Source organism: Saccostrea cucullata, unplaced genomic scaffold (assembly GCF_032062105.1).
Source record: "Saccostrea cucullata isolate Sc308-1 unplaced genomic scaffold, CSIRO_AGI_Scuc_v1 ctg3206, whole genome shotgun sequence".
Lineage (NCBI taxonomy): Eukaryota > Metazoa > Mollusca > Bivalvia > Ostreida > Ostreidae > Saccostrea > Saccostrea cuccullata.
The window spans coordinates 1-15,614 of record NW_026935266.1 but is presented as its reverse complement, the minus strand read 5'-3'; the positions used below and the strand labels follow the sequence as shown (position 1 = coordinate 15,614).

General features: G+C 33.1%; 1 protein-coding gene across 1 annotated transcript; it reads left to right on the top strand.

The window, feature by feature from the left end:
- Positions 1–640: 640 nt before the first annotated feature.
- LOC134242337 (uncharacterized) lies at positions 641–2,143 on the top strand. The gene is made up of 2 exons (XM_062724408.1): positions 641–730; positions 1,280–2,143. Exon 2 carries the CDS (start codon positions 1,299–1,301, stop codon positions 1,911–1,913), a length of 615 nt encoding a protein of 204 aa, XP_062580392.1. The 5' UTR covers positions 641–730; positions 1,280–1,298; the 3' UTR covers positions 1,914–2,143.
- The last annotated feature ends 13,471 nt before the right edge of the window (positions 2,144–15,614 follow it).

The following is a 15,614-nucleotide window of genomic DNA, read 5'->3' as shown; positions in this document are numbered from 1 at the left end:
GTCAATCTACAATGACAGAATGATACACCACTGACGGCGGCATGTTAGAATGGATATATGAATATAGCCAAAATCCTGCTAGACGCAGGAACTGATGTAAATAAATAAGCAGGATAAGGAAGGAAATACCCTTCTCTATACAGCTTTTTTAAATATGTTGACGGTGCGACCGTTAGAGCGAGCGCAAACTCTTCTATTGTTTTAATTTAGATCGGGCTCGTCAAACCGCACGTGACATTTGGTGCGTCTAGACTCTGACGTCACCTGACGTATGTGAGTTTCAATTCCAAGAAAAAGCCTGAACAGTGCTGAAAGTTAATGAAGAACGTTTCGTTTTTCTATTTATCTTCAATATATATCCATGTAATCAAGGCGGGTACACTTTTTGTTGAACATTTGTCGTTATTCTCGCGAGAACGTAGCGAAAACAAGTGATGCATTGTGGGTCGAAATTACGGCATCAAAAAATTCTATCGAATGAATGTGCAGTAGTCCGAATTTTCTCTTCGCACAGGCGTTGCTTTAAGAGCTCTCAGTGACGAGCGTCGCTTCGCGACGCTCGCGGCGCTCGCTATAATCATAAAGAAACTTTTCATTCCTGTAATACTGTAATATTACGAATGTATAATATTCATGATGCAGACTTGACTATCAGTAATAAAAATGGTCTATCAACATTCTATATTGCATTGATTAGAAATGAAATTGGTTCTGTAAAAGAATTAATAATGTGACGATCGGGCTCGAGATTCAGTCATAACGGGATTTATCATTTGGGTTATGGTGAAAGCCGAGGGTAGTCCGGATGTTGCGCTAGAGTATATATAAGAGCGCATCCGAGGTAGTTTGTCATTCTCTGTTTGGCTGTCAGGAGAGCAGGTACGGTGGTAGAGATAATAAAAAGTTTAACAGTGTTAATACAACTGCCCAGTGTTGTAGTTTTACTAGCTTGATTTGCAGTGGTATATTTACTGTAGATAAATACAAGCGGTGTTTTTCTAGTACCTGGCTACAGGCTGCGTCAGATCAAGGGACACAGCCGTATAGAGACACATCCCTGAGACCGATACTCCGGACAGATACTCAGGACAGAGCCCGGTCCGACATTATATTGTTTTGGTTTGCTTTTATAATATAGGGATAGATAATCCTAGAATATATGTATATATTGACTCGTTTTCATCTTAATCATTTTGGTAATTATTTTCTGTAAATCTGATCATTTTTATAAACACGCGGACTGATCCAAATCATCGGACCCAGAACACGTTACAATAAGAACCGATGATGAAAGTCAGATGAATAGACTGAGATTACACTTGTTTGATTGTTTGTTTGATATAAGACACGGTGACGTAATGACTGATAGTAAGGATGACGTGATGGTGACACGGAGACGTGTATGGCGTATGAAGAAAGGGGGGAATTATAAGATATGGGGAGCTGTTTATAAGGCATTAAGAAAAAGTAATTGTAAGAGTATGGAGGGAGAGAATATGTATTGCAGACGGGATATTTTGTATTATTCAATCATAAAAAGTGACTGTAAGGGTTTAAAGCATATTGTATGTTTAGGTCTTGATGTCAATCAGTGGATACAGTTGTATGATGACAATGAAAGGTCTGATTGGAGAGCTCTGCTGTTCACATTGATTGATGAGATGTATCATTACGGAAGATTAATAGATAATGTAATGGTTCTCCTGGAGGCGGGGGTGGATGTCAATGTCAGGGTGAGGTACAGTGAGTATGATTCTTTGTTAGACAGAGAGGGGGTGTCTGTTCTAGAGAGGACAAGACGACTGGTGAGTGAGGTAAGAAAAAGTTGGTTTGTGTTTGAAAGAGAGGAAGTGACAAATTACAGAAGAGTGCTTAATGAAGTAAAGAAACATTTGAGGCGATACTCTGTGTGAACAGTATACAAATTTCCATATACTTCAGTATATATTTATAAGTATAACATTCATATTTTTGGAAATCGTAGGTACTATAACACACCTGGCCGTGCCGACAAATTGAATACCATACATTAGCAGAGACATCCAAAAATATACATTCAATGCTTATATTTACATTTACTAATTTTCCCTCGTCATAATTATTTAACTTTTTAATCTTTAAATTTAATTTAACGCCCTTCAAACCTAATGTGCTTAATAGACGTAAGAGTTGTTAGTGACGTTGGAAAGTAAAAATACCCGCAAAGGAACATTGCGATGGAAAAAAGACAAAATAATTTGTCGCACATGTGTTGTACTTTTGCATTGTCAATTTCTGAGGTACCACTAGGCCAATTTTAACCAAACTTGGAACAAAGCATTCTAGGAAAAAGGGAGTTTAAATTGTTAAAATAATGGGTCTATTCTCCTTACAAGGAGAGATAATCAAGAGAAGACAAAAATAGGATGGGGTCATTAAAAACCTCAAGAATTTCTCAAAAACCACTGGGCTAGCAAAGCTGAAACATATGTGGAAGCATTCTTGGGTATTGTTAATTTTAAATTGTTAAAATCATGACCCCTGGGTGTAGGGCGGGGCCACAATAAGGAATCCAAATTTTACATTAAAATATATTGGAAAAATCTTTAAAAATCTCCTCTAAAGAACCACTAGGCCAGTGGAGCTGAAACTTATGTGGAAGCATTCTGGGGTAATACTTTCTAAAATGTTTAAAACATGACCCCCGAGGGTAGGGCAGGACCACAATTGAGGATCTAAATTGTACATAGAAATATTAAGGAAAAAGCTTTAAAAATCTTTTTCACAACACTAAACCAGGAAAACTGAAACTTATGTGGAAGTATTTTGGGGTAGTGTAGATTCTAGAATATAAAAATCATGACAGGGGAGGGTGAAGGGGCCACAATACGTATAAAAAGAGGGGAAACCTGGTAAAAAAAAACTGCATCGCCAAAGTTACTCAGGTGAGCGATGTGGCCAGAGGGCCTCTTGTCATTGAATTGAAATAAAACATTGTGCTTTTTTGGTGTTCCTTATACATGTATATTGAATATTGAAATTGCATCAGGATTTCATCAGGAAAATTATACTTAATGTTACTGCATGCATTTATGCTACACTGCTCCATGGCTTTACGTTTAGCACACTATGGTGTATTTTAATGCGTGTTGCTTTCTATAAAATTTCTACAAAAGCTAGATGGGTTGAAGATTGAGAAAAACGTTCTCAATATTTTTGAAAAATAGAATTCCGTAATTAATTAAATAAGATTATTAAAAAAGATAAAAACAGACGAAAATGAAATAAGTTACAATCAGTCAAAAAATTTAAACAAAATTAGAATGTATTACAAATTATTGATGTTATTGAATTTAATTACATTATATAATGCACATGTATTTATGATATATTGTCACCACTACCTCCTCATGTTACTGTCTTTTTTAATTGTAAAACATAGCCATTATTTCAAGTATACAGAAGACAGATTTTTATAATAATAATTTAGTTTCTATATAATCATTATATGAAATAAGGATTTTGTGTAATGTGTTGATCTGAATTTTGCACTACCCTTTTTAGGTCTATTCAGATATGAAACACATATTTATTCTATTTTAATCAATGAAGAATAAGAATGTGTGTGTAATTAATTATTTCGAACTCTTCTCTTCTTGGTTAGAGAGTTTACAATTACAAGACAAAAACAATGTACATGCACAAGGCATCTATTAAGAGACAATGTACATCATGTATTCCAATTATTTTGAAAATGTTAATGTAAATGAACAGTGCACAAAAATAGTTTAAAGAGAATTCAAATAGTTACAATGTTACTCCTACAAAAATTTCTAAATGAAATCAGAGACTATCAAAGTTTTTGAAATCTGATATTTGTGTTAAGATATTTTTAAGATTTGCTTTAGAAGAACAATAATGGGTAATTCTGTTCAATGATTACAAAATAGAATCCTTTCAGTGAAATGCTATTTAAAGAAAATATTTTTTTATCTCACAACTATTGTACTTTTAGTAAATAACAGAAAAAAGCAATGCAACCTTCTTTTTTTTTTTTTTTTGAATTTCACGAAAACATCTTCATTATGGAGTTATCTTCGTATGCACATTTTTACAAAAACTTCTAAAAGACTTGAGTTTAACATATGTTGTATTAGTTTTGGTGAAACTCCATAATGTTATCATAATAGGGTTGTGAATTTCTATATTCTATATACAAAGTAATATATATTTTCCTGCTTGAAACAAAATTAAATACCTATGATTAATGGGCACTACTTCATTTAACTGTGAAGTACAAAATAGAAAAGTGCATGTTAATTCAAAAATTTGAATTGAACAATTAGACAATAAGTCGAAAACTTATGGTCACCATGGATTACTATTTTTGACTGACAATTTAAATTATAATAATTTTTCAAATGATAAAAAATGTGTATGATTGATAAGAATGTTTCTTTTATTTCTATTTTGTCAGAATTTGGAAGTGTGAATGTATAAGGGGATTGGGAATAAAATCATTTAATGTTACTTTGTACTTAGAAAGTCTCTTTAAATTAAAAAAATCTGTTTTATTACATAGTATGGGATAAAGAATTAAGTTTCTCCGTGCATAATACTAAATGAAAATTTACGCAGTGGCTATTACAGTATTATTCTACATGGATTCCTTTGTTTTTATATGACTGGTAAACTTCAATGCATTTTTTTCGTACAAGTTGTGTATACTTATCGTAAAATATACTGAACAAAAAAAGAAACGCAAATTGTCATCGATGCAGTTTCGAAAAAGTATATGGGACAACTATTTTTTTTAATGATTGGATACCTGTGACCTATTTAAAGTGCAACATAGGCTTTTAAACACCGATTGTTGAATTATTTCCCTTGATTAATCGTGTTTATGAAAATATACTGCTTTACATGATTTTTTGTTCATCGTGGGTCTATTTTCAATGCAATTTTGGATTAAGAGAAACAATAAACACTCCCATTAAATCCATATTTATGCTTTGATTGCAATGTTGATGCTGCAATGCCACGCCTTAACAAAGTTGAAGGCAACATGACTCTAATAATGATATTAACCGGAGCTACCCAACAGAAAGTTGCAACTGCATTTTAAACTGAAAATTTAGATTATCATATTTACTCTGAATATGCATTTTTTTGTTGAGTATATATAGAACTTTCATGTGAGAATTAGAAATATCTGAGTCGTAACCCATATGGTATATGTGTTTAAAAATCTGTGTATGTACAGAGTCCAGCAAACTTATCAAAGATGGCATCGTATTAATTGTTCATTTCTAAGTAAAGCTCAACATTCCTTTGTAAAGTAAAACTATGTTTAGATAACCCATATATTATATGTGTTTAAAACCTGTGTATGTACAGAGTCCAGCACACTTATCAAAGATGGCATCATATTAATTGTTCATTTCTAAGTAAAGTCAACATGCCTTTCTAAAGTAAAACTATGATAACTTAATAGGTAACTTTAAAAGTTTTTTTTTTGTTTTTGGTGTTACAGATGTTGATGTTATTAATTTTCCCACAAAATCATGTGAAATTTAATCTGCATATTCGAGAGCTGTTCGACAATTACGATGACATTTTATGCCATTTTTATTATATTAATGTCACAGCCAAGTCTAGGTAGTTTAGTTGTACAGTTGTTGTAGTGAAGAAATAAACAAACAAACACGGCTGCTGGGTTCGATAGTCTTTTATATAATTAACGTTATAAACAGAAAAAGAAGAGGGTGACTGTAATCCTAGACTTAATGCCACAATATCGTAAGATATAAAGTTGTGTTGGGGAGAGAGAGCGTCTTCACTCTCCAAAGTCTAAGGTTGGAGTGCCCGTGAATTAGTACAGGCGCGAATGCACATAAGACATATAGGAAAACCAGTTTGACCACTCACACACTCGGATACTCTCACTGACCACTCACCCGTATAAATGAATGCATGAATGAACAAAGAATTAAATGAACGTAGTAAATTCCGTAGTGACGACAGAATTCACTAGTTACTATTATACAGTTATTGAATGGGTATGAGGGCAACATATGATTTGTTGGACCTGAAGGTGAAAATGTTGCCCGAGGCCGCAGGCCAAGGGCAACATTTTCATCTTCAGGTCCAACAAATCATATGTTGCCCGAATCCTAGTCTATAACTGTTTTGTTATACCCTTCACTGCTCACTTAAGATTGATCAATTTTATCAATACACGCTATACTATCAATTATTTTATATGGAAAATTATGGCTTCTTCAGTAAATATAAACATCAAGCTGAGAAAGAACAAAATCAATTATAAGTCTATTATATCACAAAAATTATTTATCACAAAACATACTCTTCCCTTCTACCTTACCTTGCTGTTAGCAACAACTCTTAATAGCTCTTAACTATTTTAGCTATTTTCGCGTCGCCGATATTGAACGATGATTATTAATTGTGACGTAACAGACATGTGACGTTGCGGTCTAACAATTCTTTGTAAGACCGGTCAATAGTGAAATTGTTAGACCGACGTAATAAACATTTCTTTTGTTGGACTTTTTATTAGTAAGAAATATATAGAAGGATATTTATAAGGGTATAACAAAATAAAATGATGCCTTATAATAATATATGAAAATGATATGAATGATAATTAGTAATATTAATTAATTAATTATAATTCACCCTGTGACATTCTCCTCCTCTTTGAGAAAAATGTGTCCTCACATTTCATCAAATAATATAGTACAAAATATATAAACTGAAATAAAACAATTATTAATATTAAAATATATCAACACACATATGATTTCTAATGTTTTGCAACATCTGCTGCTTTGTAGCAGAAAAGAAAGTATTTTGTATTAGCACAAGCTGAAATACAAAAGTATTCAATCAATTCATGTATGTATAGTTGTCATAAAACTGGCATTATGAATGGATAAGCTGAAAAGCAACCCATGATTAATAATGTATCATAAAATACATGTATAAGTAATATGATCAACTAGCAATCACAAAAGTCATTAAACTATCAACTTTCAGTACATCTTAGCTCTACTAACTTTAGATATTATACATATATCACATGGCTTCGAGGGTGACATACCAGAATATTTGCCCCGATATGACAGGAAAGCTCTGGAGTGTTATGTCACCCGATGCCGAAGGCAGAGGGTGACATAACACTCCAGGGCTTTCCTGTCACCTCGGGGAAAATATTCTGGTATAGTCGCCCGAGAAGCCATGTGGTATATGTTATATGACATTTTTAAAATTAAAAGAAAATTTAAAATCATTCAAAGTCGTTAAAATTTACACAAATAATCCAAAAATGCCTTCTTGACGTTAAGAAATACGCTGTGTTGTTTACTTTTGCTTAGCAACCGACGTCATAAAATCTCCAACCCGAACTAAAATGCGTAACGTAAAAACACGTGAACGTGATCGAAAGGCTGACATAACTGTTTCCATCGGGGATAGACATAACTGTTTCCGGCGTGACATAACTGTTTCCGGTGTGACTCAGCATTTTTCAGGGTTTATAGCGAAAATTATTACATTTGTGATATAATAAGAAAACTTATTCAAAAATGTTATATAATATAATAATACATCCGAAGAAATAAAACACTTCAGACATTGCATTTTTCTATGAAGCAAGTGAATAACTTCAATAAGATGTCCAATCAAGCATTGTGCCAATCTGAGAGTAAAAGGAGAGTGAATGAAGACTTTATAAGTTGTGTGTGTTGTATGTATGGATAACTGATCAGTAAAAGGAGAATGAATGGAGACATTATAGGCTGTGTGTATTGTATGTGTGGATAACTGGTCAGCTATCTATTGTATGTGTAGATACGTGTTAGGCTGTATAGATAATATTTTGAATACATGTATATGGAAACTTGATTATCAGTTTTGCAAGTGGTATAAATGGATCTTGATAAATGTTTGGATGCTGTATGTGTGTTTTGAATTTTGCAAGTTGCATTATATGTGATGGTAAAGAATGAGGATTTTTTACTGTAAGACTGCAATCTGTTTTCATAATGACCTGTGAGTGTATGGAAAATTGTGTTTCTTTGCAGATATTCTACAAACTGATTGTTGTTAAACTAATCTTGTAATGAGACAGAACTGAGACCCTTCACACAAGATATATATAGTACACAGGTGTTTCTAAGTGCTCTTTTTACACACCTAACAAATCCATACACCTGTAATTAATTCTACTCTTCGTTTACAATTTACAAGCACTCTGTATTACCTGTTTGCATCTAGACAAATCTTGTTTCGTTTCTTTAACATGGGGTCATTTGGGGAAATTTTGACCTGAAGCCTTGATATATGATGACATTTTATCTGTACCTTGATACCTGGTTTACCATTATCAATTGTTCCTTTTGAGTTTAGATTTTACAAGAAAATCCCAGCTGACTTAAGACTTCATGTTTTATTAAAATTCTTGTCAGTTATGAGGGCTGTAAATTTTGTTTTGGACAAATTAACTCTGGACATGGTTTTTATTGAGAAATGATTTTTGCAGCTTTTATTTTTATGTTTTAAAAATATAAAGAAATAGTTCAATTTATTTCAATTTCATACTGTTCAACAACTTGTTTTAATTATGAATTCTTAAATCATCAAATAAGGGCACCAATACTACATATTTTTCATAACTTTCAAAGTGATGTAAACAGAATTGGTAATTTTTGGCAATCCTTCCTTTTCCAAAATGTATGTAAAATTAAGATAATTTAATTACTCAAACTAAAATGAAAATATGTGTACGTCTGGTTAAAAATAAATCTACGTTGAAAAAAAGGCAGCAAAAATATCCTCAATTCTGTCGTAAGAAAAATTTCTCCAAAATGTAGCAACATGTTGCTGGTGGCTTTAACTTTTTATCAAATTATTTACGATTTTAAATATTTCCCACTTCTTTAAGCCCAGGAAGGGTAAAGTATGTTTTTTAACAACATTATTTTGTTTTGATAATTGTTTTGTTAATGTATTGCATTTCTGTTAAAGCATTATGTGAGGAAAGAAGGACAACTCTTGGAAAATGTTTCTTTTTTTTTGAACAGGGTAAAAATTGTTCATAATATGTTGTACACAAGTGTACCAGTAAACTATAATAAAAAATATAAATTATTGAAGTTATATTTTTTTCTTTGTTTATTTAAGTTTTCAGATACAGTATAATTTGAATACTATTTGTGATAATTATTCCTGTCCCGTATTAAGATAATTTTTGAAACGTACAAGTAAAATTGTATTTATCAAATGTTCTTTGTTAGTAATAATATCCTATAATTTCTTTTGTTCAAATGGACAAATTTTATAGTGAGAGGTAAACTTGTCATGTCATCATATAGACCTGAGATGAAAATTGGACAATTTTTGCCTCTACCTGTATGAATTTTAAAGGCGGATTCCGCCTGGAATTTGGATGGAATTGAACAGGAATTGGCAAAGTCCGGGCGTACGGGCGAACATGGGGCGGAGACGGAGTTTTCGAAAAGTTTAGGTTATGATTCACAATGTTAAAGCTAATTTTTTTTTTGAACTGTAAGAAAACATAATGACAGGTCATTAACACAATTTATGAAACTTGTTTCAATTTCTTTGTGTAAGGGACACTGAAACACCACCATGATTAAGTGTGCAAACAATAAACAAACTTTGTACAATACCAGCTAGTACATTTTATCAATTTGATAATTATGACATTGAAACAAGTTACTCAATACAGTTACTGTATACAGGGTTATTTTCGCCATTTCACACTTGCAACAAATTTTGCCCCGTTTAAAATTCGCCCAGTCACAGTTTTGTTTAAGAAAATATATTGTATATTTTTAATTCGCCCCTTTTTAAATTCGCCCAAACGATGTAAGGGCGAAAGGGGCGAAAATAAAACGGGGGCGAATATTTCCCTGTATACAGTTATTCATTTACTCAGTACTTTACAGTTGGAGACTCTATTAGATTGCTCTTTCTCAGAGTGTTTGCAAGGAAACTCAAAATATCTAAAGTAATTTTAGGGTCAACAAGTTAAGTTATTATTGTACATAATCATAATCAAATTTACTCAAATAGGTACCAGATATTAATTATCACACCTACCAGCAGATACTGTGTCATCTGGAAGAAGTGTAAAAGCCTTAAAATTGATATATCTGCATTTCTTATTTCACTGACACTAAACTCCCTCCTTCAAGATCAAATTCAAACTTAACTTACTATCTGAAATGACCCATAATTGATAATTAAAATGATCAATCAACGCTTTTACTTTTCCTGAAAGTTCCAGGGGAAATTTTTGTTTCTATTTTCCTGCCATTTTATGCCAGGAAAATCTGAACTTGCAAAATGACGCCCGGAAATTAAAAATGACGCCTGTAAGATGCCTCTTTTACTGAGGAGTAATTTTTCGAAAACTTCTTCTCTACCTCAAGTACGCCCGGAGTTTGCCAATTCCTGCTCAATTCCACCCAAATTCCAAGCGGAATCTGCCCCTAAAATTTATACAGGTCAGGTGACTTATATGGCCCATTGGCCTCTTTTATTAGGATTGATTTTGATATATCCGGAAATAGTATTACTGTGTCAACCAGTGCCACAGGTTTTACATTTAGTGACAAAAGAAGAAAATTTAAAGCCAAAACGTGTGGTAGATTTCTAGATCTCATGAGTCACTTGTGTGACTTATAACAGTCGGAATCTAGATTTCATATGGACATGGTTCAATTGATACAAGTGTTTTCATCAAATTTTGAGATAACGAACAGTAATCACGATCAAAAGTCCACTGATACAATAGAAATCAGGAGCAGAGCAAACTCGGACCTCTGAGGTCTGGGATCAGGTGTCATGGAGGAATATACATCCCCTGTCGACCAATCATCTTGATCAAAGAATTGTATAATCTGTAGAAAATTTAATCGTCCTAAGACACGGGTGTTGTGTCCATTTGCCCCCCCCCCTCCCAAAAAAATGTTCAGAAAACTGATGGCTTTGGACTATCTGGACAATTCAGTGTGTAAACGGTGGTCCAACAATTAGCATGAAAAAAGTCATACTTGTATACTTTTTGCTGAAGTGGTCATTGTATTGACCATAGAACTTGCAAAATGATGACTTCAAAGGAGATTGTTGATATTCTTGTTTCATCAATTTCTTTGTCAATAGCTTGCTTCCTTTTAAAAAAAGAATATTTTTGTGTAGCAAATCAGCTCCATATGAAGGTGATGAAAGTGTATTGTTATATATATAGGTGATGGGGGTGTATTGTTATATATGTAGATGATGAGGGTGTATTGTTATACATGTAGATGATGAGGGTGTATTGATATATATGTATGTGATGAGGGTGTATTGCTATATATGTAGATGATGAGGGTGTATTGTTATATATGTAGGTGATGAGGGTGTATTGTTATATATGTAGATGATGAGGATGTATTGTTATATATGTAGGTGATGAGGGCGAATTGTTATATATGTAGATGATGAGGGTGAATTGTTATATATGTAGATGATGAAGGTGAATTGTTATATATGTAGATGATAAGGGTGTATTGTTATATATGCAGGTGATGAGGGTGTATTGTGTTGTGAGGTGTTTTGTTTATATGTAGGTGTGTAGGGTGTATTGTTATATATATGTAGATGATGAGGGTGTATTGTTATATATATAGGTGATGAGGGTGTATTGTTATATATGAAGATGTGAGGATGTATTGTTATATATTTAGATGATGAGGTTGAATTGTTATTTATGTAGGTGATGAGGGTGTTTTGTTATATATGGAGGTAATGTGGGTGTATTGTTATATGTGTAGGTGATGAGGGTGTATTGTTATATATGTAGGTGATGAGGGTGTATTATTATATATGTAGATGATGAGGTTGAATTGTTATATATGTAGGTGATGACGGTGTATTACATATGTGGATGATGAGGGTATATTGTTACATAATTATGTAGGAGATGACGGTGTATTGTTATATATGAATGTGATTAGGGTTTATTGTTACAGATGTAGGTGATGAAGATATTGTTATATATGTAGGTTACTATTTCGTGTATTTATGCTGACACTTCATGACGAGTCTGATATAGAGTTACTTCTCTTCACTTAACAGTTTTTGTTTGGTGACAAGGGTATGGGCTCGTCATTGTTTGAGGCTATTGAGGCATTTGTCTGAAATATAGATACATTTAACATCAAGAGAAAAGGGATATTTCTGGTTAAGTAATATTTCATTGGATAAGTGGATTACAGGCTGTAGCATTTATTTCCTTTGATCTCATTTACAAGGGTAGATTGTAGAAGGTGTCTTACGTTTATGTATTTTCTTTTGCAAAATAAAACAAATGGTAAGCAAAAATTCATAAACTTCGATATGACGATGATGTAAAATGTTTCTTCTTAGTTAATTCAGCGATAAACGTGATGACTTTAACTTTTCTATTGTCAACTCCCCTTACTTATACAGCAATATACCTTTATCACCTGCATACAGAGTATATCTCAGTTGATTCGATACGCAAGAATATGTTCTATGTATTAACAATTTCTAAAACGAGGTAAATTATTGACAAGCAAGTTAATGAAACAAGAATATCAGCAGTCTCGTTTAAAGTAATCAATTTGTAAGTTCTATGGTCAATACAATGACCTTGTCAGCAAATATAATTTATCATTGAGTCTTGAGCGTTCGCTTCGTGATCGGGAGGCCCGGGTTCGATTCTCGTTCGCGGCCCCGCGTCTTACCTAAGACGTATACAAAGGTTGTGACTGTTCCTTCGCCAATCGCTCGGCACTAGTAGTGAAAGTCACGGGTCTTTCGGATATGACCTTAAAAACGTAGGTCCCGTGTCACGGTAGGCGCCGGCACGATAAAGAACCCTCACTGCTCAATGGCTCTGAGTGCCGAGTATAGGTCTAAATTTGAAGCCCTTCTCCGGCATACGGTGACGTCTCCATATGAGTGAAAAATTCTCGAGAGGGATGCTAAACAATATACAATCAATCATTGAGTCAAATGCTGACTGACATTTTTATTACAAATTGTTAGTCCATTATTCATACACTGAATTGACGACGAATTTTCCCGTCAATTCCCGATCATGATAAGGAGCACAAGACGGGTGTGAGCTTCTGTGTGATGGGAGAAGGGTTTGTATTTTTTTGCTTTTTTTGCAAAAAAAAAAAAAACAAAAAAACAAAAAACCCATTAGTGGTTAACAAAAATTCATAAACTTTGATATGACAATAATGAACTCAAATCACATCTTCCCCCACGTATTTTAGGGGTAGGTTAGGACCACTTATACATTAGAGATTTAATATACATCAAAGATTTTAATACTTGATTGATTTTTGCTTATATCTTAGCCACAGTGCTAAGGGGAACAATGTGGCCAATGGTCCCCCTTTTTTTAAAATACATTTTTTTGCCCAGAATTATTACTTTATAAACGCCTTTGAGTACTATTATACCATCTAAATGTATTCTAAAGGGGTGGGGTGGGGTGGGGGTACGAATCGGACACTTGACTCTTTAAGATTCAGCATCAGAGTAAATCTTGTATTTGGTTTATTGATGATGATACTTGATGACGAGTCTGATAGAGAGTTACTTCCCTTCACTCAACAGTTCTTCTTCGGTGACCAGGGTTTGAGCTCTTCATTGTATGAGGCTATTGAGGCATTTGTCTGAAATACAGATTAAGGTTAAAAGTGATATTTCTGGTTTAGTAATATTTCAATTGATCAATGATCTAAGAACTGTAGCATTTATATCTTTTGAACTCATTTACAAGGTTAAATCTATGAGAGAAGAATTGTATCTTTATGCAGTTTCTTCTACAAAATATAGCATTAATGGTAAACAAAAATTCATTATTTTTGGAATGACATTGGATTAAAATGTTCAATTTCCTCCTAGTTTTCTATATCCCCTGCCCTAAACATGCTAAAAATTGTTTTTGAATGATTTAAGCCTTGCTCATTTATTTTTACCACCATAAGCCTTTTTGACAAAGCCATCCTGAAATGAATATAATAAGATAGATTGTTAAAAAAATTAAAGAAACGTTAATGTTGAATGCCGATTCCACCTAGAAAGTTTGAATATGATATAATATTTTCATCCATTGAATATCTCCTTTATTTCTTAAGTAACCCATTGCCGTTAATCAGTGCATGAATAACACTAGGCATATCAACTGTATTGATTTCTTGATCAGTGGCTGTTCCATCGATGAAATGTACAAAGACAGATGTATCATTAATACAATAATTAATCTTTTTAATCTTATTTAAAATGAATACTTTTAACTGAATTATAAAAATGTCTTTCTTTGGTCGTTAGTACGGGAATGAATGGCACAGCTATTGCAGATAATATTTTACATAACCCGCTTACGATGTTTATGTATTTTTTCTACAACAGCTGCGACATTCGTTACCCAACTTACAACCAAAGAAAGCATTTTATTGTTTAAATAAACTGATTCCATCAAGTCAACAATAGTGAACTCAATTCATAAAACAATGTTTTTGTATTTTTTCTGTGTCATGATGATGATGACCATTTGGGTGATGTTTTAAAGGGTAAAAAGTATCATTTTTTAATGAAATATTTATTATGGGAAAGACTGTATGTTATGACATTTGTTGAAACCAAGGCTTAGAATTTTCTTACCATCATTATTCTCCAGTTGCTTTCAATATCACAAGAACTGATCAGACTCTCTTATTGCAATACATTACCATAGAAAAGAAGAACTCACATTTTTTTAAGCTTTCAGGAGAATCAAGGTTATTTAACTGCTTCTTGGAACTTTCTTTTTTTATTATCTGCAAAATTATAAATAATCTGTAGTTCTATGCAACGGCGAAGTGGAGACATACACGTCAAAGAGATTATTATATAATACAACATTACACTTTGAAAGTATCTCTGGAAAAAACATTCCAGAACCATTTTAATGACCCTAACATATAATTGCTAGCTTGTTTTATTTTAAGATTGTCTAAATATCTTGTTTAGAATAAGAGTATTGAACAAGTAAGATTATTGTCATGATACAAAATTGCGACTATGAAAATATAGCTATGGTCCACAAATGATTGCAAACATGTAGTGTTATCTTGAATTGAAAAGGTACATGTTTCTATAAATAGAAACAGGTGATTTCCTTTTAAATACTTGAGTAGGCCGTGTCGTCGGTAAGGCAGCTATGGCTCTTTACTTATCTGGTCATTGGTCATTGGCAAAATTATTTTATTAGCTCACCTCAACGAAATTGGGGAAGCTTTTGTTATACCCTCGGCGTCGGCTTCCCGGGTTAAAGTTAAGTTTTTTCTGGAGCAGTTTTCGTTTTAAGTACTTCTATGCCCTATGTTGATTAGACATGCATGGAAGATGTTTCTAGTGTGTTTCATTGTACCAGTCAAAGTTTCAGATGCTGCAATTTCAGCAAAGGAATGACCAGGTTAATGTTTTTGAAGCAGGTTAACATTTTTGGTGCAGTTTTTGGTGTAGGTCTCATTTCCGAGTAACTATAAGCCCTATGATGACCAAACTTGCATGAATGGTAC

Excerpts from the sequence above, each read along its gene's own strand:
- LOC134242337 (XM_062724408.1), top strand. The coding sequence starts at position 1,299 with ATGAATAGACTGAGATTACACTTGTTTGATTGTTTGTTTGATATAAGA.